This window comes from Haliotis rufescens, unplaced genomic scaffold, assembly GCF_023055435.1.
Source record: "Haliotis rufescens isolate VD_foot unplaced genomic scaffold, xgHalRufe1.0.p SCAF_4, whole genome shotgun sequence".
Classification (NCBI taxonomy): Eukaryota; Metazoa; Mollusca; class Gastropoda; order Lepetellida; family Haliotidae; genus Haliotis; species Haliotis rufescens.
The window spans coordinates 29,234,337-29,257,873 of NW_025964112.1; the positions used below are offsets into that span (position 1 = coordinate 29,234,337).

The following is a 23,537-nucleotide window of genomic DNA, read 5'->3' on the forward strand; positions in this document are numbered from 1 at the left end:
CCCTCTGTTAAAGAAGTCAGCGATGATTTACTGAAAAGGGGTCGGCTCCTTCCGAGCTTTGCTCTCTCAAGTAACGAGTGGAGAGATGATCGTATGAACTTTAAGGGTGGTGTTGCTTTCACCATCCAAAAGGTTGAGCAACCACCTGGAGACGCTTGGAATGAATTTCTTAATGATAAAACGGAAAATAATTTTACTAAACCAGGATTTGTAAGATTTAATGAATCGATAAGAACTTATGTATGGGCAATTCTCGGTGCACAATCGCAAACACGAACGGGAATCATCGGTACTGGGACGGCGCTCGATGCGCAAAAACAGTTTGTCGCAAACGTGGAGGACGCCGTTAATTCACCAGTTGACATACCATCGTCTATAAAGCGTTTTCAAGATGCATTACAGTACGCTCAATCCAAAGTGGACTACGTTTATGCGCCGGGACTATACATGTCTCCGAGTAATATGGAACTTAAGATCGGTCAAGTGATAGGCTATAATAATAAAATTGTTATCGCTACCGATCAACAAAAACCAGGTATAAATTCAGATATTAACGTCGAATTAATAACGCAAACGATCACGGGCGAAAAGGAAATAGTCAAGCCACAAACACCAACTATCGCTCAACCGTCTACTAACGCACAAACACAAGTGCCACCGCATATTGAGGCTAAAAATCAACAACATATCGATGAAAAAACAGCGCTTGTAGTGGGTGGAGTCTCAGTTGGTTTACTCATGATTTGGTTAAATAGTTCTTAGTGAATACATACAAGAGCCCTGCAATTGCTACGATTAACCCCCACAAGTTTTGACTAAGCCAAGTGGTGGTCTTTGCTAATAAATTCAATAGCCAGGAAACTATACTCCCTATTATACCGGGAAGTGCGGCCGCGGCTTTCTCAGCATGCTTTCCCAGTGCTGAACCTAATGCTTTTAAATGCTTTTTTATCCACTCTTTTATCCCGTTTTTATCGTTAGGCGGTGTACCACCACCTGTACTGCCACCTGTTAACGAGAGAGTCAAAGTTGATATAATAAATCCCAACGCGGTTAAAATACTGGCAATTGTTATTCCCTGTTCTCTGAACAATGTTTTAATTTTATCGGCCAGTGTAGTGTCATCGTTGAGGACTTGATCGATAGTTTCTCGAATACGACTGATTTGCAAACGAAGTGCCTTTCTATTACTGGAAGCTGCTTCGAGGAGGGCCGATCTTTCGTCTTCTAAGTTACGCAATCTTTCTGCTACGCGGCGTCTACTGAACTCATCGCCCGCCTGTTCAAGTTTTGTTTTCTCTTTAGCTAAATGCTTGTCGATTTCGGATATCTTGGCTATATTATTGATGAGTTCTCCCCGCAATGTTCGCATTGCCTTGTCAAGACCTCGTAATTCCCTTATAATAAACTCCGATACCTGTAACGTGGAATTATCGTAATAGGTATCAAAGATTTCTCCGAGTCCGTTCGAGGCGACATTAGAGGCTTCTTCCAAATTATCTGTGTTACTGAGTTCTTCCCGCACAGTCCTAAGAACCTTAGTAGTCTTCGCGGAAAGTCGTCGGTAGTCGACAAAACCTAATTTATCACGAACAGTGCTGATGCCGTGTTTAGTGGCTATCATAGACAAGGCTAGGGGCTTACGAGTACGAGAATTCATAAGATCAATATCCGGAGAGTCACGCAGTCGCAATATTCCTTTACTATCTATCGTAAACTTTGAATAGTCAGGGCCTATTGGGGTAACTTCTTTTAAGACATCGTAATAATCATTGACGGACGATTGTAAAAGTTCATCGTTAAGACTACTAAACCTGGTTTCATCAGTACCCTCTTCGTTTGGATTATCAAAGTCATCAAAGGTACTTAGATCTAAGTCATTATGTTCAAAATCAGTCATTTTTATATTAAACATAGGGTTCATGTTTTCAATATAACAATGTCTTCGCAAAACGGACGCAAGTTAAACCCACAACGTAGACTTCGAGATCCATTAGGGGTCAAAGCAATTCGTCAGTCTGTAACTATAACTAATAACCCTAGTACCATCGATCAGAATCAAACGCTTCTGGTTCGCTTTCCTAATCTCGGCGCACGCGATGTGTTAGTTCCCGGAACTGTCCGACTAGCATTTACGATTAGTTTGACTTCTACAGACGTTAACAGGGAGCCCGTTCAGAACATAGGTCGTGCTATCGTTAAGAAAATCGCGATTAAAATTAGCGGTAATGAGGTTTTGAGTATCGACGATAGCGATGTATACTATTGTTACATGGATCTCTGGAGAACGGATAAAGAGCGGGAAAACTTACAGTACCAAGGTATTTGTAATAAGAACACATTGAGACTGCGAGTGGGCGCTGATAATGGTGTTGATACCAACGAAAAAGATAAGGCCATTGCCGACGCATTAGGTAACCGATTCTATATTCCCCTAGACTTTGAATTACTAGATTCCCACATGCCTTTTTATCAAGCATCACTAGGCGATAGGTTAGAATACGAACTTACTTTTAATGACTACGGTAGAGTAATCAGAGCTGCTGAAGATGCTAGCTATTCCATTGACAATATCTCGCTGGAGTACGATATGATAACGGATCCCGAATAAGCCAGACAAATTCGTAACCAGTATACGGGAAGTTTAGCCATTTTGTACGATCGCGTGCTGCGACATCGAAAGATCACGAGGGACAGAAAAGATACGATGTGGAATATCAATCTAAACGTCCCCACGAGATCGTTGAAGGGTATTTTAATGTTGTTCGAGGACCCCTCCGATGCGTTTAAAAGAAATACCGAGAAGTTCTACAATCCCAAGATTACAAAAGTAGAATTGACTATCGAGGGCGTTCCTGATCAACTATATAGCCAAGGAATGCTAGCGTATCACCAGTGGGATGAGATTAAAAAACTTCCTTCTATAAAACGTTCTCCGGAAGTTAACGCGGTCGTGAAAGATCTGTCTCTCGGGAGTGTATCCATTGGTGAATACCTCACCACGAAGTATGCGCTATGGCTCGACATGCGAACAACGGACGATGACCAACTACACGGCAGTGGGAGGAGAATAGAAAATGCTAGCGAGGGTGCCACCATACAGATTATATTATGTTAGACTTAAATATCTCCTTAGGTATTACATTATGGAATGCGACGAACTTATCGAACAAATGCTCAAAGAATCTGATGTTGATCAACATACACATCAACATGTAGATAAACATAGAGAAAGACTCGCCGCTTTGGTAGCCGGTGGAAAATGTTCCCAATATTTGGGAGAAAATTATACCATCGAAAAAATTGATAACATGATCGACGAAGAAATTAAAAAACTGTACGCGCGTTACGAGTCTAGACTGGGAGCTACCATGACTAAAACGATTGGGTCGTCCATATTACAACTATACACAGTCGTAGCTAGTACGTTTCTCCCCATCCCGGCAGAACATCGCATTTATTTATGCGTATCTCTCGAGAAAGACCCATTCATCGAACACGCTATAAGCTCGGTAAGCTGTGAGTTTGATCATAGATTCGGAATGTTCTTAGCTCCATTCACCACAGCTTTAATAACGGCTAGGTATTGTCAATTTAAACATACATGCCCACTTAATAATAATGGAGACTCAACAGGTGACACCACAACAGATTGTGAACACACAACAACAAGTGAACGAGGAACAACAAGTGAATGAGGAACCACCACCAGTGAACAAAGAACCACTACCAGCGATTGCACCGCAAACACAAAAACAACCCAGAGTGACAAAGAATCCTTTGAAAATAGCTGCAGGAAGAAAGGGTGGGCTGGCGCGCACAGCAAAATTAATAAATAATTCAAATATTAATCCGATTAAAACATGGGCACTAGTAGGAGTTGCTGGTATAGCGGCTGTATGGTTCTTTTATAAGACCGGAGAAGAGAAAACGTCACCCCCGCCGCAACAAGAAGTTCAATTAGAGGTTAGCCCGCATATAATGCTATAAGAAGCATGACTACTCCAGTTACAGACGGTAAAATGTTGGTAAACGCAACGTATCATTCAGCGGTGGTCACCGGCTTGGCCATTGGCTATGCCCGTATGGCTAAAATGATTACTAAAGCCACACCTCCCAAGCTAGATTTTAATGGATTTGACATCGGTATGATGATTCTGGATATTGGATTAGCAATGGCAACGAAGGATATGCTCATCAAACAAGGACTTATCCCGGAAGACATAATGAAGTAATTAAACATTTGAATATTTTATATTCATATAAAGATTTGAATATATTATATTCATATAAACATGGCAACAATTGCGATGATGGTCGGTGGAGCTGTTGTTAATGCTCTAGCTTTTTCGGGGAGTAATTATTTTTTTTCCAGTATGAGGGAATCAAACGCTAAAGAAGTTGAAGAGGAGCGTAAACGACATAACGAAGCTTTAGAACAATACCAAGCAGCTCAGTTACAATATACACAGCAGAGAATGAAGAGATTAGACTTTATTCATGAACAACTGCTTAAAGAAGGACATTCAATTCAAACGTTTAAGGATATTGTATGTGTCATGCACGAATACTTCCTCGTTTGTGGGAAAAAACTTGACCCAATACCGAGACCAACAATGAGTCAGTTTTATACACCGTCAGAGGAACAAAAGAACCGAGAGGTCACATTTGTGATTATGGGGTTATCTGCTCTATTGATTTTCAGCTATATCTTGACTACTCATAAATAACCACAGCTGTGGCTATGCATAAACCATGACCTAGTTTAGAGCGATCTATAAATAGCCTAATCAATAGTGTAGATGTGATTTACCTTTTAGACAAATGATATGATATGTGTATAACCATGAATCTATGCAAATATACACTCATGGCGAAATCGATTCAATGTCAGAAGCCATCGGTGGGTATTTACTGTGGCACTCACACTTATAACATCAGAAAGGGTTTTAAAAATTACGTTTGTTCTGTATGTGGGATTGGAGTCAAATGTAGTTACAGTTTATGTAAGAGTCACGGTGCTGATAAGGTCAGGAAGCAGATTATTTATGCTAGGAAGAGAGATTACATCAATGAGAGGAATAGGTTGGGGAGAATACGTATTTATATATGAAAAACAACCATTTAGACAAATGAATCATTTTGTATATACCATTCAACCACAATGGTTTTTGTCAGAGAGTTGAAGGCTATGGCAAAGCAAAGTGGCCTACGTGGATATTCTCGTATGAGAAAAGCTGAATTGAATACCTTACTCGGTTTGGAATACAACAAACCCCAGACTGTTAGAGAACTCAAAGTTCGAGCGAGAAACAGTGGGCTGAGAGGTTATTCTGGAATGAGAAGAGCTGAATTGATCGCTTTACTAGATATTAATCAACCTAATGATGATGATATTGATAATGATGTTGAGAATAAACAACAAGAATTAATATTTGTACCCACATCCGCCGGCGTTGGTAAATATCTAAGAGGTTGGAAGATGGATATTAATTCCAACATGGATGTTAACGATATTAAGCCCATCATATCGAGTAAAATTAACGAGGAATTAGATGATTTACATAGTATAAAATACCAGCTGACGATTAAAATGTCATTGAGTAAAAGTAACACAGACGATAGCGTTGAATATACGGAACCATATTTCCGTAGCAATCAAGAAGTTTTAACAGAATCTGATACTATAAACGCATCATTAGATACATCAATTCAGAGAATACAGGAAACTTTAGAACGCTGGACTAATAGAGGTTCTGGTTGGGGTGTGGATAAAATCGATAGTTTATATTTAGATATAGCGAATTATATGCCTTTCAAAGGTGGATCTTATATAGATTTACCCCCGTATTATAAGAAGAAAAAAGCCATAATTAACGTAAAAAATAAATGCGATGACTGTTTAAGAATGATGATAAGATCTGCATTGTTCCCCGTAGACAAAGATCTGGATAGACCTTCTAGCTATCCCCAAAACGATGGAATCAACTTCGATGGTATAGACGAACCTACACCAATATCACAAATTGATAAGGTGGAAAAGCAAAATAATTTAGCTATAAATGTTTTCGGACATTCTAAAGGAATTGTTGTACACAGGATAAGCTCCGCTCCGGAAAATATCCCCAGAATCAATTCATTTCTGATCGAAAAAGATGGTAAATATCATTATACGTGGATAAAGAGTTTAAACAGGCTACTATACGATCAAACAAAACATAAAAAAAAGAAATATTTCTGCGAAAGATGCCTACATGGGTACAGCAGACAAGATCTATTAGAAGCGCATAAAGAAGACTGTAGAGGTGTTGGACAGAATGCTATCAGGATCGATATGCCTAAAGAGGGAAAAAATATATTAAAATTTGAACATTATTGTAATCAAATGCCAGTACCGTACGTATTTTACGCCGACTTCGAAGCGCTTATCAAACCCATAGAAAATACCAACCATAATAATCACGATAGTAGTTTTACGTACAAAACTCAAGAACATATTCCTTATGGGTTTGGATATATAGTTGTAAGGTATGATGGGAAAACAAACACTCCCGTGATTTACAGAGGTCCCGATGCAGCGGGAAAGTTCCTAGAATATCTACAAAATGAAGAGAGAATAATCAGGGAAAAATTATCGTGTAAGAAACCCATGCGTATGACGAGGGATGATTGGAGGGCCTATAAGAAGTCAACGATTTGTCATGTTTGTAATAAACCCCTGGATGGGGATTCCGTAAGAGATCATTGTCACGTCACGGGTAATTATCGGGGAACTTGAAACTAAAAATGAATTCTCAAACAATACCCATCCCCGTTGTGTTTCATAACCTTAGGGGATACGATTCACATCTCATTATGCAAGCTATCTCAAAGACCGACGGCGGTTTAACGTGCATTCCTAACAATATGGAAAAATACATATCGTTCTCGTTGACTAAACCTATACATTATAGGGACATGGATGGGAAATCTAGAATAAAGCAAAGTAACGGGCTTAGATTCATAGACTCCGTACAGTTTCTGTTATCTTCCCTGGACAATTTAGCTAATGCGAACAATCCCGATGACTTTGCGATAACAAATAAATCTACCGATAAGATAACTCGTCATTTGTTGCTGAGAAAAGGTGTATATCCTTACGAATATATGGATGATTGGTCTAGATTCGAAGAAACTGAATTACCACCCCTCGAATCATTCTATAGTAACTTAACAGAATCTAGAATAACAGATATGCACTTGTTTATTGAGAAAGGATTAAGAGGTGGTATATCGATGGCAGCTAAAAGGTATTCTAAGGCTAATAATAAATTAGTGGAAGGATACGATCCGAGTAACCCGACACGCACATATTATATCTCGACGCTAACAATTTGTACGGATGGGCTATGAGTCAACCTTTACCCACGGGTGGTTTTGAATGGGTCAATGATATCAAAGTGAATGATATCAATGTGAAAGATGTGAATAAAGGGTACATACTAGAAGTTGACTTGGAATATCCAAGTTCGTTACATAAAGACCATAACAGTTATCCGCTAGCTCCCGAAAGATTAATGGTTAATAAAGACTGGATGTCGGAATATCAACACTCCTTGATGGGTAATAGTAGGTTAGCTAACGTAGAAAAACTCGTACCAAATTTGATGGATAAGACAAAATATATAGTTCACTACAGAAATCTCCAGTTGTATCTATCGTTAGGTATGAAACTTAAGAAAATACACAGAGTTCTAAAGTTCGATCAAAGCCCTTGGATGGAGCCCTATATAAGGCTTAACAGAGATTTAAGAAAGATAGCTACCAGCGATTTCGAAAAGAATCTGTATAAGCTCATGAATTACTCAGTATTTGGTAAACCTATGAAGAATCTAAGGAAGCGTGTTGATGTTAAATTAGTCAGATCTAATGAGGAAGAAAGACTCAGGAAACTTATAGCCAGTCCGGCTTTTAACAGAAGCAAGATATTCGATAACGACTTAGCAGCGTTGCATATGCAGAAGAGTAATATAAAATTCAACAGACCGGTGTACGTCGGTATGAGTATTCTCGACTTGTCAAAACACTTAATGTATGACTTTTATTACAACGAACTTAAGAAGCAATACGGCGATAGATGCGAGGTTTTATATACCGACACAGATTCTTTGTTGATGGAAATACAAACCGAGGATGTGTATAAAGATATGGCAGAAAAAATAGATATGTACGACACGAGCGATTACCCAAAAAATAATCCACTGCACAGCGTAGTAAATAAAAAGGTGTTAGGTAAGATGAAGGATGAATGTGCTGGCACCCCTATAGCGGAGTATGTTGGATTAAGACCTAAGATGTATTCTATAAAGAAGTCTGATAATGGAGAGATAAGAAAAGCTAAGGGCGTTAAGAAGTACGTTGTAAAAAAGCATATCAAACACGAACAGTATAAAGAATCATTATTCAATGGTAGAACGTTCAAACACGAGATGAACTCTTTAAGAAGTTACAATCATAGGATATATGGATTAAGAATGAACAAGACATCATTATCCCCCTTAGATACAAAGAGATGGATTGATAATGATGGTGTAACTACCTATGCTTATGGTTATGGTGGTAATACCGTACAGTCGGGAACTATGAACAACTCTTCTCGTACAAATGCCCTACCCGGTCCATCTTGAAGATAATAAAGAATAGGCTCTCCTTCTTTCGTAACCAATCGACTAATGTTATACGTCTTAAGGGACCATATTGGATCGGTTGCGCGATGTAGGCCTCCTTCGAGTTCACCGGGCTGGTATAAATATCTTACCCTTACTCTATCCGGAAGTTTTCGTTCTTTGCCTCTCCTCGGTGCTGAAGATTCGGAAGTCACGGATTTCATTTTAATAGCATGGGATGGTTTCTTCCCTATTAATCTCGTTACTTCATTATTCAGCGCTGATACAACGGCTGATAATCGTGTCACCCATTCGGTTGATCTCAATCGTTCCGATTTCATTTCGATGCCATACTGATAGCCAAACAAACGTTTCGCTAATGTCCTGTTAAATCTTTCGACGATAGCTTGACTGCGGTGGGCCTCTCTTTCACCACGGACGATTTCGACATCGTTCTTTGTTAACAGTTTAGTTACCGATCCCATAAACTCGCGACCGGGATCTACTTGAAATAGCTTAGGCCATTTTAGCGGTCCACGTTTATATATGCGACTCAGTGCATTAGCTACCTCTGTTGATTCTTTAGATGTTAATGGCTCAGCCTCTTTGTATCGACTAGCCACATCCACTACGGTTAAAGCGTATTTATACGTTTTGCGTTTTACCTTATCGTGGGGAAGAAACAAGAGGTCAGCCTGATGAACTTCATTCGTTGTAAAAATATCAAACTTCTTCCTCGGTATATAACGCGGTGCTGGTAAATATATCTGCCACATCGCTTGTTTCTTTAACCAATCCTTGGCCACATCTTTAGATACCTTAGCCGCGGTGGCTAATTTTTTTATTGCTCCCACACCTTTCCAATATCCTCGTGGGCTATAGTAAATTTTATCCATTATTAATTAATATTGATATTTCGTTTAATACAACTCATGACTATCGTTAAATCGCATAATCATTTTGGCATAAAAAATCCCCCCTGTAGTAGCAGTATAGGTAATAAATCTGGCTCCAGTGGAAGTGAGCCAGAACCCCCATTAGCTATACTACTATATCACTTATTCTCCATAGTAATTCCCAGCTCACTTCCAACTCCCTTCACGTTAAAAATACTCTGTATCATGTTACATTTAAGCTATCCCACAATGCACCATTTTATCTTCTGCTCATGCCCAGAACTACGGACATGACGTCATAATTTTTCCTTATATTAACCCCAACAGCCTCGATATCATTTACTATTTCTGTCATTGTTTATACCAGTGTTCTTCCTACTTTTGTTTTGTCCATTCCATGTGTAGATTTTAATCTTCTCCAATTCCATCCTTTGGGGGCTCTCGGTTGCACACAACCTCATTTGGGCTTCACAAATCATTCCATGCCCTGCATACTGCATAGGAATGGCTTGTGGCCCCCAAAGTACCTTTCTTCCAAATTTACAGTCCAGGGCCGGCACGGTCTCAGGACTTGTTCCTTACCCGCAGGGTAACTAGCATTCATTCAATCAGGTCGGCACAACCCTTACCTCTTCATTCATACCCGCAGAGCTATTGCCAATGTTATTAATAAATATTTTCATGAATCCTATTGTTTTGTTGTTACTGCACAAACCAAAAAAACTGTTATTCTGCCCACTAAAACAGTTCATACCTCAAGTGCAAACTGTTGTAATTTTGCACAGTCATCTAGACGAAGCAGGGCAAACAGAAGTTTGAAGTGTCCAATACACTGAATCTCAACACCTGCAATCAGAAGGTAAATAGACATTATGATTTAGCATTCAACCTTTTTCATAAAGAAGTCCATCAGAACGTGAACAAGGAGACAATGTCCTTAACATCCCCAATCTTTCAATTTTCACAAAATAATAAATATAGTATATATATATCATTATGCACAAAATGAAGACTTTGAATGGCATTTAGAAGTTATACACATAGGAGAGAAGATTTATGTATGTCAATTCTGAGTAAAAAAATGTTTAGTATATGCTTGCTCCTTATATTCCTGGCCTGTTAACAATCAAGACTTTCAGTCAGGTGAGCCAACAATTAGATGTAAGGGGAAATGTTGATATGTTTGTTTGATTCTAATTTTGCAAAAGTTAAGGTCTTGTGGGAAATAACACAGGGGTTTGTAAATTAAGTGTATTATTTTATTGATGTATTACTCCAGATTGTCAGTTGTTTTCAGACGTAGAAAGGCTGGGACAATACACAATTGTTCACAGTGTTATCCCCTTTTACCTTCCATCCTGAACAAAAGTTATCTTTGTTAATAATTCTAAAAATACTACCTCTATTACATCTCTGCCATTATTCCTGTATTTTTGCTTCAATCAGATTTTCAACATACATCATCTTCACTGTCAATCACACAATAAGTTGTCGCCAAGTAGTCTCGTAACTACTCAAGCCATGATGGCAACCTCACTTTTTCCCCTCATCTACTACTGGAGGTAGATGAATTGGGAAGGTGGGAAGGAGTACTTTGGATGTAATAGAGGAAGTATTCTTAATATTATTAACAATAACTATTGTTCGATAATTCTTACAAAACATCTATCTCTATTACATCTCTGCCAGAATATACCAGAGGGACCCTGGATCTGCTTCTAGTTACTCCCTGTGTAATTGACAGCAATCCTCTTCTGGAAACCATTATGTACTGATTCTAATCCTACTTGAGATAATTTCCTCTGAAATTCCCCTTGAGGACTTGAAAATCAGAAATGTGTCAAGAATCAGTCAAATATGCGACATTCTCACTAGATTTACCGTTATATCTGCTAATCTTAATTGTAATAATGATGTCATTTCCAATATATTTCTGCTTTATTACGTCATTTCTTTACCCTAATAACGGTTATGACGTCACTTCCGGTATGTCACTTTCCCCTTCTCAAGGAAATGACATCTCTCTAGGTCTAATTCTACCCAAAGATGTCATTTCCTGATTAGAGGATCCTGTTCTGTTATTTCTTGTGCTGACATCACTTCCGGTTATTCTCACTTCTGGCAATGACATCACTTCCTGGCTAATGGAGACAGTTGATATTCAAGGTGCTTCTAATCCATCCTACACCTAATAGACGGTTAGATGTAGGTTTGGCAGATTGTCATGGAAAATGCTGGACTTGGGTTGCCGTAGCAGATCTCACCGAAGAGGTAACCGGATAGGTTCGCCCATTAATAGTCTTTTTAGTCTGGGGAACCATGCCCTGCTTGACCATATTGGAGCTATCAGTCTTATTACGCAATCCGTCTCCTCCACCTTGTGGATGACTTTGTCTAGGAGAGACCATGGTGGGAATGCGTAAGCAAATCCCTCGATAGTGCGTTGATCTGGTAAACTCTTGGGTCTGGAACTGGACTTACATAAAATGGTGAGTTGGTTGTGTCTTGCAGGTGGTAAATATGTCCAGGTGTTGTGTGTCCCATAACTTGGTTTTCCAGGCAAAGAGCTGTGGATGTAAGGTCCATTTTGGTGCCATTATTCTCCCCCGGCGAGAAAGGCTGTCGGCCAGTATGTTCAGTTTTCCGGGTATATGTCTTGCTTCCATCCGGCAATTGAAGTAGTCTGCCAAGGCAAACAATCATGTAGTCTCTGTCATCAGCTGGAGCTGGTTCCTCCCTGCTTCTGAATATATGCCACAACTGTGGTGTTGTCCATGGCTATGAGAACAGATGATTGGTAAAGATGTATCTTCCATTTCAGGATGGTGTCATAGATGGCCTTCATTTCCCTGCAGTTGATATGAAGGTTTTCTATTCTGTGTTCCACAATCCCTGTACTGTGAGGTCGTTCATATGGGCTCCCCAACCTGAATCTGACATGTCTGTGAATAGATGTTCGAGCGTCTGATAAGTCAGAGGGATGCCGTTCATCACATGATCTCACTGATTCCACCAATAGATGTCTCGTAGTAATCTTGCAGGTAACTGGAGTCTGGAACTCTAATTCTGTGAGATCGTACAGAGTTGATCCTTGTCTGTAGAGGATGTAGCATCAGCCTTCCTCTGAAGGTCATATCCTGTAGAGACGTAGAGTTGCCTAGAAGTGATTGAATGATCTTGATAATCTTGATGTCTAGCTGGAATCTTGCTCTGATGTATATGTTGTCTTGAACTGGTGTAGTCTCAGACTTGGAGGGATTGTTGAGCTTTCTCTTGGTCTGCCACTAGGAAATTGTCCAGGTAATCATGAACTAACTGGAGGTGAGCAGATTTGATGACTGGCACTGTAATCCTGGCGAATAGCCAAGAGGCTTTTGCTATCCTGATGGTAGGACTTGAAATTCTTAGCATCAGCCAATGATGGCAAAGCGTAGATATTTATGTCAGGACGTGAAGATAGGCATCTTGTAAATCTAGGCTGTTAAGCCAGTCTCCTATGTTCAACGTCGACCATAACTTCCGTATGGATTCCATCTGGAACTTTGGCTGATGTACCAGATATCTTTTCTCGAGGGTCAACAGATCGATGATAATCCTCATTTCTGTTGTATTCTTCTTCAGGACTAAGAAGGCCAGAGAATAAAAAAAACCTTGGTGTTGTTGGTCTCTGTTAGTCTCTGAATGGCTCGCTTCTTATTAGCTTCCTGACAGTCAAATCTGCTGCCGCTAACTTGTTTCTTGAAATGTAGGTGATTCCTGAAAAGACTGATGGTTGTCATATCCCTGACTCGGTTGGAACTAATCCTGCCCGGGGGAAACAAATTCTTCTTAGGAGGCTGTTTATATGACGAGTCCTTCTGATCCCTGGTGCGCTTCAGGGGGAAGAAGATCCGTATCTTGGCAGCTAGGCTGATAGTCAATGCTTCGAATTGTTCCTTGTATCTTGTTTGACTTTGCCTATGATATGTCCCAATTTGATGGGTGAATGTCTTAGGAGCAGAAATTGGTTGTGACATCTTGGTTTACCTGGAAACAGCTCTTGAACGAATCTCTGCTAGTATTTGTTGATGCTGAACTCATAATAGCTGTGAAGAAATCCAGACTTGGGAACAATCAGGTCTGGACCCGACAATCCAGTGATTATATCACGAGCATTCTGTCTATGGTGTCTAGAAGGCTATGGATGAGTCCGACTTGATCAGTACTAATAGTCATGGGCATGTCTCCGGTTATTCCCTCATAAGATGGCTGTAATGGTGGAATGATATGTCTGATTCCAGCGACAAACCAATTTAATGTAAGTGCCAATATCCATAGAGTATCTGGAAACTGATGTCAGATCCTTAATCCACGAAGTAAGTAACATAATGCTAGTGTTGGGGTTACATACCAACTTGTAGATATGTTCGCCCATTCTTGGGAATTCCGTAAGTGGAGCCTTGTGCATCCTATATATCTTCCGCTTAATTGGAGGTAAAGGTAGTCGTCCATCATTGCTTGAACTTGTGTAGACTGTCAGACATCTGGTCCACTACCTTGCCAGCATCATTGGGCCAAGGTAATGTCTGATGGATGTGTTGAGACGATGTTGGAGCATGACATCCCCCATATTCTGGCATCTGGGGTGGCAAATTCTCTGGGTAGCCGAACGGTGTCTGTAACGGCTAGCTGGCTGGCTGGCTGGCTTGTCGGTCGGCTAGATTGCCATGAAAGGCAGGCCCATGGAGTCTGTGTAACCACCGTACGGTGTCTTAACCTGGCTGGTCAGAGGGCTGGGATGGCTTGGTTGCTGTGGAAAGCTGGTCCATGGATATACTGTGTGGCTCCCGTATTGTGTCATGGTAGAGCAAAGCCTGCTGGTTTATACCCAGCTGGTCAAATGGCTCTGGGTGGTCGGCTGGCTGGCCGTACGACTCAGCTTGCTGGTCATCTGAGGGGTGCCTTGTTTAAAGAGTGGACAGATGACATTCCCCTCTGTGGTCTTGTGACCGGGGAATTTTTCTTTGCCAGAGCTATCTCCTTGATTTTTGCCATTTCTTCGTCCAGCACTGAGAACTTTGTCTCTAACATGCTCTTCACCATCTCCTGTTGCTGCTGGAAAAGTTGGTAAATAAGACTCATACAGAGTCCAGGAGATGGTTGGATATCCGGAGAGGGAAGCGCTGGGGTGGAGACTGATTTCTCAGCCGTGATGTTTTCCACCTTCTTCTTAGCAGCCTTCCATCTCTAGGCCTTAGTTGCCAGTAGTGCCTCTGCACTTCGTGCAGCTTTCATGAGAATCTCCCATGACCATGAAGCGGCCACACTTCTTACACCCAGGGGTAGCGGGAGACTGCATGTTGACCTCACAAAGAGCACCAAACACCAGTTATACTTACGTGCCTGCTATAGCTTCCAGCAGCAAAATTAATGTATACTTATATGTCTGTTTATTCATAGAAAACTATTTGAATAATCTTAGATTAATGTGACTTACTACCAAGTGCTAGATCGTTACTACTATGATAATAGGTGTTGACTCTAGCACACACAGGAAAAAAGTGAGGTTGCCGCCATTGTGACGTCATGGCTTGGGTAGTTACGATACTACAGTGGTCCCTCGACTTAACGCTCCTCGATGTACCCCTACTCCGGATGCACCGCGGGGTAAACCATGGCTCCCAAAAATGCATGAAGAATTTTCCCCTAAAAGCGCGTTAATGCGCGTTAAAGCAAATAAAGTTACAAATAAACTGATGAAATTTAATTCCAAGTCGATGTACACGTGTGTGTATTTGTAAAACAATTACGTTCATTGTATCCGGCTGAATGTGATCGAAACCATTCTGCCTTTTGTTCCGGTTGTGAAAAAACATATCGTACACAGATCTGGCATTAAACTCACATAAAATCAAATCACAGCAACAACAAACATAAGCCGCATTGTTTCATTTAATACTCATCTCAGCTTGTTGTGATTGGTAAGACAACATATGAGATGTCTTCGAACTTCAAACCGGCCGCGTGTAATGCAATAACAACAATCGACACAATGGCTTCCGGTATTTAATCTGGACTTGAGTAACCGTGAGAGACCTATAAAAAAACATTGGAACTTCATTGTTTAAATAGCGTAATTACGAAGGGTATAAAATAAATCTTAGTTCATTTAATCAAACTGTCCCAAGATATTCATGGCCCTGACGATTTTCCCTTTGCAAAATTATCATTATTAACAGAACTAAATATATCTCTTATCCACTCAAATCTACATTTGTGTTTGATTTTTATAAATCGCTCAAATGACCGTACATTGTACATAAAGTGCATACAGAGAGCCGGCCGTGTCCGGGTTTTTCATAACTTTGACACGTCATTATTTATTAACCAATCACAGCCTTGGTTGCACATTAGTTTCGTTACAAGGCTGGTTTGGCTTTGTAATGTACTGTCATCGATCGATAATGTGAGTAGGTCGGTGATCGGACCAATTTTCTCCCGAAAAACTTAAAATATAACAACATTTATTTAGATTCTACATGTATAACATCCAGTCGTAAAATAATACAGACTACTTTGATTAATTTACACAAAGTATTTTTATTTTTTTACGCATGCAGTTTGAATCATCATCCACGATCGGTGTTACATAGATCTACATGTCCCATGCCACTGTGAAATAATTGCGCCACTGTTCCATTCACTACCATCATTACGTAATGTGAACCTCAGCAAGGAATATCTGTACACCGCTCTTTCCTACACCGCGGGGTCAGTTTCTTGGACCCCGATGACAGCGGTATATCGAGGGATCACTGTACTTGATGACAACTAATTGTGTGATTGACAGTGAAGAGGATGTCTGTTGAAAATCTGAACATTTTAGTTAGTGTGATTGAAGCCAAAATACAGGATTTATGGCAGAGATGTAATAGAGGTAGAAGTTTTGTAAGCATTATGTCAGCTGGGGGTTTATTTGCAGAAAGAACAAAAACTGCTATTTCTTGCAAATGGAAACCATTTACACTTGGTTTGGTCTCTGCATGTCTTTAAAGTCAATTTTGAGAACAATGAATAAGTCACCATGAATAATTTCTTGAAAAGAAAGGAGGCTTATGATGTAACAATAAGATTGACTGGATGACATGAAGTTGATTTTGAATCCATGTACCTGGGTTGTTCTTGATAACATTCCGCAGAGCTTCTAAGGCCATTTCTACTTTTCCCAGACGACCTCCCTGATCTGAATGAGTGGATGCTTTTTTCTGTTGTTGAAGCATCATCAGGGAATGTAAGTACTGAAAACATATGGATGACACGCCTGCAATGTAGCACTAATATAGCTGGAAAAGAATTCATATAAAGGCAAAAATATATGCCATTTCTTTAATAGTTCACCTGAATGTTCAGGAATATCTTAAACATAGAAAACTAGCATTTAATATAACTCCATTTTCTGCAATAGTCATAAGGGACATACAGTCACCTTGACACAACTACAAGTGCTTACAAGTATACCTCCAGAACCTTTTTTTAGGGATCCAAGCAGAAGGGTGGAAGCCCTATTGTAATTGTCAGATTTATTATTAGGGCTCCAAGCCAGAATGGAAAAAGAGCCTTTTGGTAATTGTTCTGTTTACCCTATTTTTATCATTATTAGGTTTCCAAGCCAAGATTTTACAAGAGGACAAAGTCATCTATATACCCCACAATGGTAAATACTTGTTGTGAATATGTCAACTAGTTATCTATATATTTTGTTGCAATGAAAACTTTGAAAATTAATTTTTCAAAAGTCCAAAACTATCAAAAGGCACCAGTTCACCACAAGACCTATCTATGTGCCAAGTTTTGTGAAGAAATATTGTACAGTTTAAATGATCTGCTCCGGAATCTTTCATGGACGGATGGATGGATGTCCATTTCAATTAGGAGAGAATTATACTGTGTTTTCAATGTAGAGTTAGGTTACCCGTAGATTTAACCATGCAAAATTGAATTTGGAACCGAACGCACAGCTTGAGGTTTCAAATGTTAAATTTAGTGAGGTTAAATCAACAGGTAACCTAGCTCTACATTGAAAACACAGTGTGTTTATCTCCATTCTACCATGATTAAATAAAACGTGAACTCTTTGGTCTTAGCAAATATACTGAGTGAAGCGGCATGGGTTGAGTCCAGTGTTTTGAGTGGGTTATCGATCTGAATTTAGGAATCACTGAACAAAATATGGCGCTGTATATTGAATATTGTAGTAACCATATCTGTGCATTTTGTAACCTGTAATTGTAGATATAATTATTTAAATATGCCTACCAACAATGACTGAAAATAGTACTATTCTATGAATATTAGCTTCTGTGGTCATGCGTTCGTCAAACCAGCTGTTTCAATCAGAGGGGGTTTATTGTGATTTAATAGCCTCTGATTGACCAATCACAATCTAGTAAATTCGAAATTCATGGTATAATTTCAATTATTATCATAATTTTTGTTATTCTGCTGATTTAGGACCAAAGATAACACAATAACCAGCTGCCAGATTCCATTCAAATTTTTTAAATGTATGTGGACTGTACAAGTTATCCCAAAGACCAAGGGCAGTAAAACTAAAAAGCAAATAATTTTTGAAGACATATTTTGCCCTATTGCTCCGTAACCGCTTGTCCGAATACCATCAAACTTTAAGTGCATTTGCCGCTTTAGGTGCTAAACATTTTATGTTGTTGAACTTTGGTCATTTGTCACATTGTTTGGCAGCCATATTGGATTCAACTTGTAAGGTATAGAAAATATTTGAAATTTTGCATGAACTTTGGATGCCATATGTTTCACATTTTTTGCTCTTGTTTGCATGTCAAAAGTAACATGGCACGATGGCCATATTGAATTCAAGATTTTCAGAGTATAGTTCACTTTTTTGGGGTACATGTCTTCAAAACCCTCCTCCTCTGAACCTACTGAATAAAATGCTCCTAACTTTCAGAGATTTATCTCCATACATTATTCATCAAACTATTTTGGAATATCCATTTTTGTTGTGACCATATTGGATTTTACTTCTAATAAATTTTTTCTCTTTAATTTACAAATCATATTTTGCTTCATCATAGAAAATAATGAAATTTTGTGGAAGTGGTGTTTGTGTGTGCATGCATTTTTGTGTGTGTGCTTGCGTGCGTTTGAGCGTGAGTTTGAGTGTGTGTTTGTGTGTGCACGTTTTTTTTGTGCTTGCAAACATTTTAGATGCGCTTATTACATTCAAGACACTGATTATTATTGTTTTTAAAGTGAAAGAGTTGGAAGAATGAGTGGATGATATATACACTCTCACCTTCATGTCTTTTGATATCAAATATATCAACACATGTCAATTAATTTTTATAAACCTTTGGCAAGACTCGGAAGTTCTAATCTCTTATATTTCAAAATAAAAGTCACTCAGGTGAAATTTCTCTCTATATATACTTACTTGAGCCTGTGATCCCAAATAATCTAATAAGTCAATGGTGAATCCCTTGGCATTCTGGAACAAAAATTGAGCGCTGTTAATTGTCAAGCGAAAAGGTAGAGATGAACATATCATCGATACATTATCACCTTTAAACATTTACTTTTCACAAATTCAACTTACATCCAGTAGAAATGTTGGTTGTTCGTTGTACACTCTTACAAATACTTCTCCAACAATCAGTTCCTTCGCATAAATATCAAACACAAAGTTAGCTCCATAGCTGCTGTCACATTCTCCCTGAAAAACAAAAGATAAAGATAGTGCAAGCTAGTTTTATTCCACAATGATGAGAGAAAAAGAAATGCACTCTCTTCATCTGATGACATCACAGCAATTTTATGGTATTAGGTGTAGCATTAGGTGTAAGATCTTTACAGTACATTTTGAGAAATTGTCAGATTTTAAATCGCATCAACACTTTTGAACAAATTGAGGTGTCAACAAAGGTGGGAACAAGCATGTGAAGTTTGAGATTCATTAAGAGATGATCTTTACAGTTAAAGGAAATTTTGAGAGAATTTAATTGCATGGTTCAAAGTGCAAAGGTCAAAAGTTTCAATATTAAAACAACTGGAACATATGTGCTGAGCCCCACTACTAAATAGGTTTTCCAACATCGCCTATATATTGGGATTCCAACCTTTTGAACAAATTTGGTTGTCATTTGTGGGAACGTGCCACAGGCTATACACAGTGGCCATGACATAAGCTCACAAGCTGACTTTCAGTTATGTGAGGAAAAATATCTAAATGTGCCCCAAAATGCTTGTTATTATTCTTTTTTTTATAAGGCTGGAAAAAGAGTTTTCAAATGCTAATAGACTGATGGGAAGATGGAGAGACAGCCAGACAGAAAAATGACAAATATCCATGTCATAAGCTCCTTTCTGGGAACAGTGTCACAGAATGTTGCGCTATTTGCATTACTGGTGAGTTAACATAGCAGATGGGAACATACACAATAGGACACAACACTTTGCTAAAAATTGCCAAGAAGAAATGGAACTTACAGTTTTGATCATCATTTGTTGCTGGTCAGCAAGGTACTCATTCAGCTGTGCACGTGTCGCATTGTCCCAGATAAGGTAGGGATTCTCAGTGTTACTGTTGAGAATCTTCAATAACTGCAGACAAGTATAAGGAACATGAAACTGCATTGCATCAATTTTTAGTATGCACACATTATACAATCAATATCTATATTCATTAAAATGTCTGGTTTGCCTATTGTTCTCACAGATCTTTGTGAATCTCAATTTTAATATTTATCGTATTTCTTCATATCAAACCAAAAAAAACAATTCAAAATAAGTATTACAAACATTTGAGACAAGAGTCAGATTCTGGAGCTCTTCTTGGTGTCATATAGTTGGTGTAATAGTTTAAGCTTTGGAGATTAACTGGTAAGGTGTTTGCATTACATTGATATACAAAAGCAGCCCCATCACTATTTTTTCCCAGATGCCCCCAAAACTCTCCCATCAGAAGTGTATCATGAATCATTTTGACTTGACCACCTCAGATGACCTTTTATGTGCCTGATGCAATATAACTATGAAACAGATAGCCTCTACCTACCTTTATCACAAAGTCATAAGAAACTTCTGGTTAAATAACATCACTTTCAGTTTGGGAAAACATATGCTCAATGATCAATGCAGTAAACTTTAAAACACAAAAGACAATGCCTGAAGCTACCTAAACAAAGTAAAAGCATTTTCGGTTTAATAACATTACTTCCGATTTGGGAAAACATATTCTCAATACAACTATATTCTATAAACAAAAAGGTGTGAGACGCTAGCTGTATGCCCTGATGCTATGTGTTCCCTCCATGTTTTGATAAGGTTTCCTTCTTATCTTCAGTTTCTGTACATCATAACACCTGTTAGTGTTTGGCTTTCAAATCTGACCAAACAGAGCCAAAAGTCTCAATCAGAAAAAAACATCTTTGGTGGTTAAGAAAAATGAAACTAGATAACTAACAATTATCTAACTACAAATAACTGCAACTTTGTGAACATATTTCAATCAAATGTATTTTATACATAATCTCCTGTAGCTTCATGTGTGAATTAAAAAGAACAAAAACAATTTCTGACAGAAGTAAACATGTGTATATGTTACTGTCAAAATAATATACAATTTGCATTTGTATTTTATTTTTTTCCAAATAAACCAACTAACCCAAACAACTAACAAGTTAGTTTGGAGTATTTTAAATCCCATTATTTCGGTCTGCTGACTAAACTTTATGACAGATACTGATATTCCAGTTAATGGAAGTAAATGATTTATTGTCTGAGTCTCAAAGCAGGGTTCCGACCAAACGACTCTACTGTTGATAATTTGTTTGTTTTACAAGCTCTTTGTTCTAAATATTTGTGCAAAACCAGAGGCCGTTTTTATTGTGTATTTACTGACTTAAAAATTCTTTTGACTATGTAAATAGGAAAGAATTGATGGATTTACTTATTACTAAGGGATGTCATGGTCTGTTCTTTTTAAAAACATGTATGCATCAGTATAAAGGTCAATAATGAAGGTACGGACTGCTTTACAACATCCTCCGACAAGGTTGTGTTTTAAGTCCGTTGTTGTTTATATTTTTTCATAAATGGACTTGCTATAGAACTGCAAAATAGTTGTTAACATGGGATATTTGTAACACAAGAAATAATGGACATTATGCTCGTTCTCTTTGCTGATGATGTTGTAATTATTTCCTATTCTGTAAATGGATTGCCAAAAAAGTTAAATGTGTTACAGAGCTACTGTTCAAAATGGAGTCTTGTAGGAAATCAGAATAAAATCAATGCTGTAGTTTTTATTCAAGGTGGTATTGTTCAAAACATGAAAAGTGTTTTCTTGTTTCGTCTGCCTTGAGTGTAATCACTAACTATAAATATTTAGGTATGATGTTTTCCTCTAGATTGTCATGGTCTATGGCATGTAAGCAATTAGCTGTTGAGGCATCGAAAGCCATTATATCTCTATATGATTTATTCAGGAAAAATAGTTGTGTGTCTTTTTTCACAACATGTACCATTTTTAAAGGCAAAAATATTCCTATACTTTTCATCCGGAGAAGAAGAGGATGAATACCATGTCTTGCTTATATGTGAAATGCATTTCAATTTAAGGTATAAATTTCTCCCCTTGCTGCAAGGCATTTTTAAAGAGCGTCAGTTAATGATAAATCTGCTAAACTCTGGAAATCCTGATATGATCCATGCTGTTTCTGTATTCTTAAACATGTCTTATAATGAGGAATGTGTAACTTGATTTAAAATCTAATCATATACATCACGTGAAAAATGTTAATATCCAATCTGCATTGTACTATGGGCCTTGATGCCTAAATTACTGAAAAAACTGTCTGTCTGTTTACGTTACAAATGGTACTAATGATATCCAGAAGGAGACAATACAGAACTGCATACCTCTGCTGGATGTTCATTGGACAGTTTTCTGGCCAAGTAGGGTGTCAACATAGCACCAAGTGACTTCTTGACTGTAGGGTTGTCGGGACTAGACAATGCGCTATCATTGTTGTAGTAGCCACCTAACCTGGCACATGCTTGGATACTGAGTCTAGCCAATTCATTTGCTATTTCCTGAAACAGATTTTGGTTTGATTAGATAAACTGAAGCCAGTAAACACAGAGTACTATACAATTACACAAGCACAGTTGAGCAATATCGACGGATAATTGGTAGCAGGAGAATTGCAGTGATGTATCCAAAGTATTCAATATGTTACAATGGATGCACAATGACTGCTTCATGTGGCCATTTGATATGCAGCAAAGATGTCCAGCAATATCCTCTATAAGAGGACTAGTCCCAGTATTGTGAAGGATATCTGACCATACTTTGAGGAACCACAGTCAGAACTTTTATCGTCAATTGTGTCATCAGTGGAGATAAGCACACACAGTATGGTCTAAGCAGCAATGGTCAAGTGTTCGGGTCTGCATGAGTCAAGATTATGCTGAATCAAGCTGATGGGTGAGCCAGGGTATACCAATGTTGGCATGAACGTTTAGCTGCCAGCTTCAAACAGGAGGTCAACAGATAGTGGCAGTGTTGCTATTGTTGCTTATTGTTGCTATTGTTACTTAGTTGCTAATGTCTAAAAGACCAAATCGTCGAATTCAGGTAGATTTAAAATATATTCTTAAAAAAAACAACAACTCTAAATCGAGATTGCAACTGGGTTTATTTTTCAAGTTTAGATTTCATAAACAGGGCTAGAAATTATCAGTGTCATCGTGCCGAGGACACACCTGAAACTATAATGGCACGGTGAATTCATTAGCTGCGTGCCCCTATGGCAAAATTAACTTATCGATGAAAGTGACTGATGCAGTATTTCTGTTGATAATTATGACTCATGAACAAACTGAATTTCTTTTTGTGAAAACGATGATCAACACTATTTAACTCTTTCAACACCATAGGCGGGTACACCGGCCAAGAAGTCTCTAGGCCAATAGACCA

At 38.6% G+C, this 23,537-nt stretch overlaps 1 protein-coding gene across 1 annotated transcript in view; it reads right to left on the reverse strand.

The window, feature by feature from the left end:
* LOC124150126 (dnaJ homolog subfamily C member 13-like) overlaps positions 1–23,537 on the reverse strand; it is a 592,425-nt gene that overhangs the window by 146,003 nt on the left and 422,885 nt on the right. Inside the window, exons 42-47 of the mRNA XM_046522050.2 lie at positions 22,478–22,651; positions 20,045–20,158; positions 19,155–19,271; positions 18,993–19,046; positions 16,692–16,818; positions 10,296–10,387 (exon numbers count right to left, since the gene is read on the reverse strand). Coding sequence (XP_046378006.2) covers positions 10,296–10,387; positions 16,692–16,818; positions 18,993–19,046; positions 19,155–19,271; positions 20,045–20,158; positions 22,478–22,651 — 678 coding nt within the window. The remainder of the gene's footprint in view (positions 1–10,295; positions 10,388–16,691; positions 16,819–18,992; positions 19,047–19,154; positions 19,272–20,044; positions 20,159–22,477; positions 22,652–23,537) is intronic.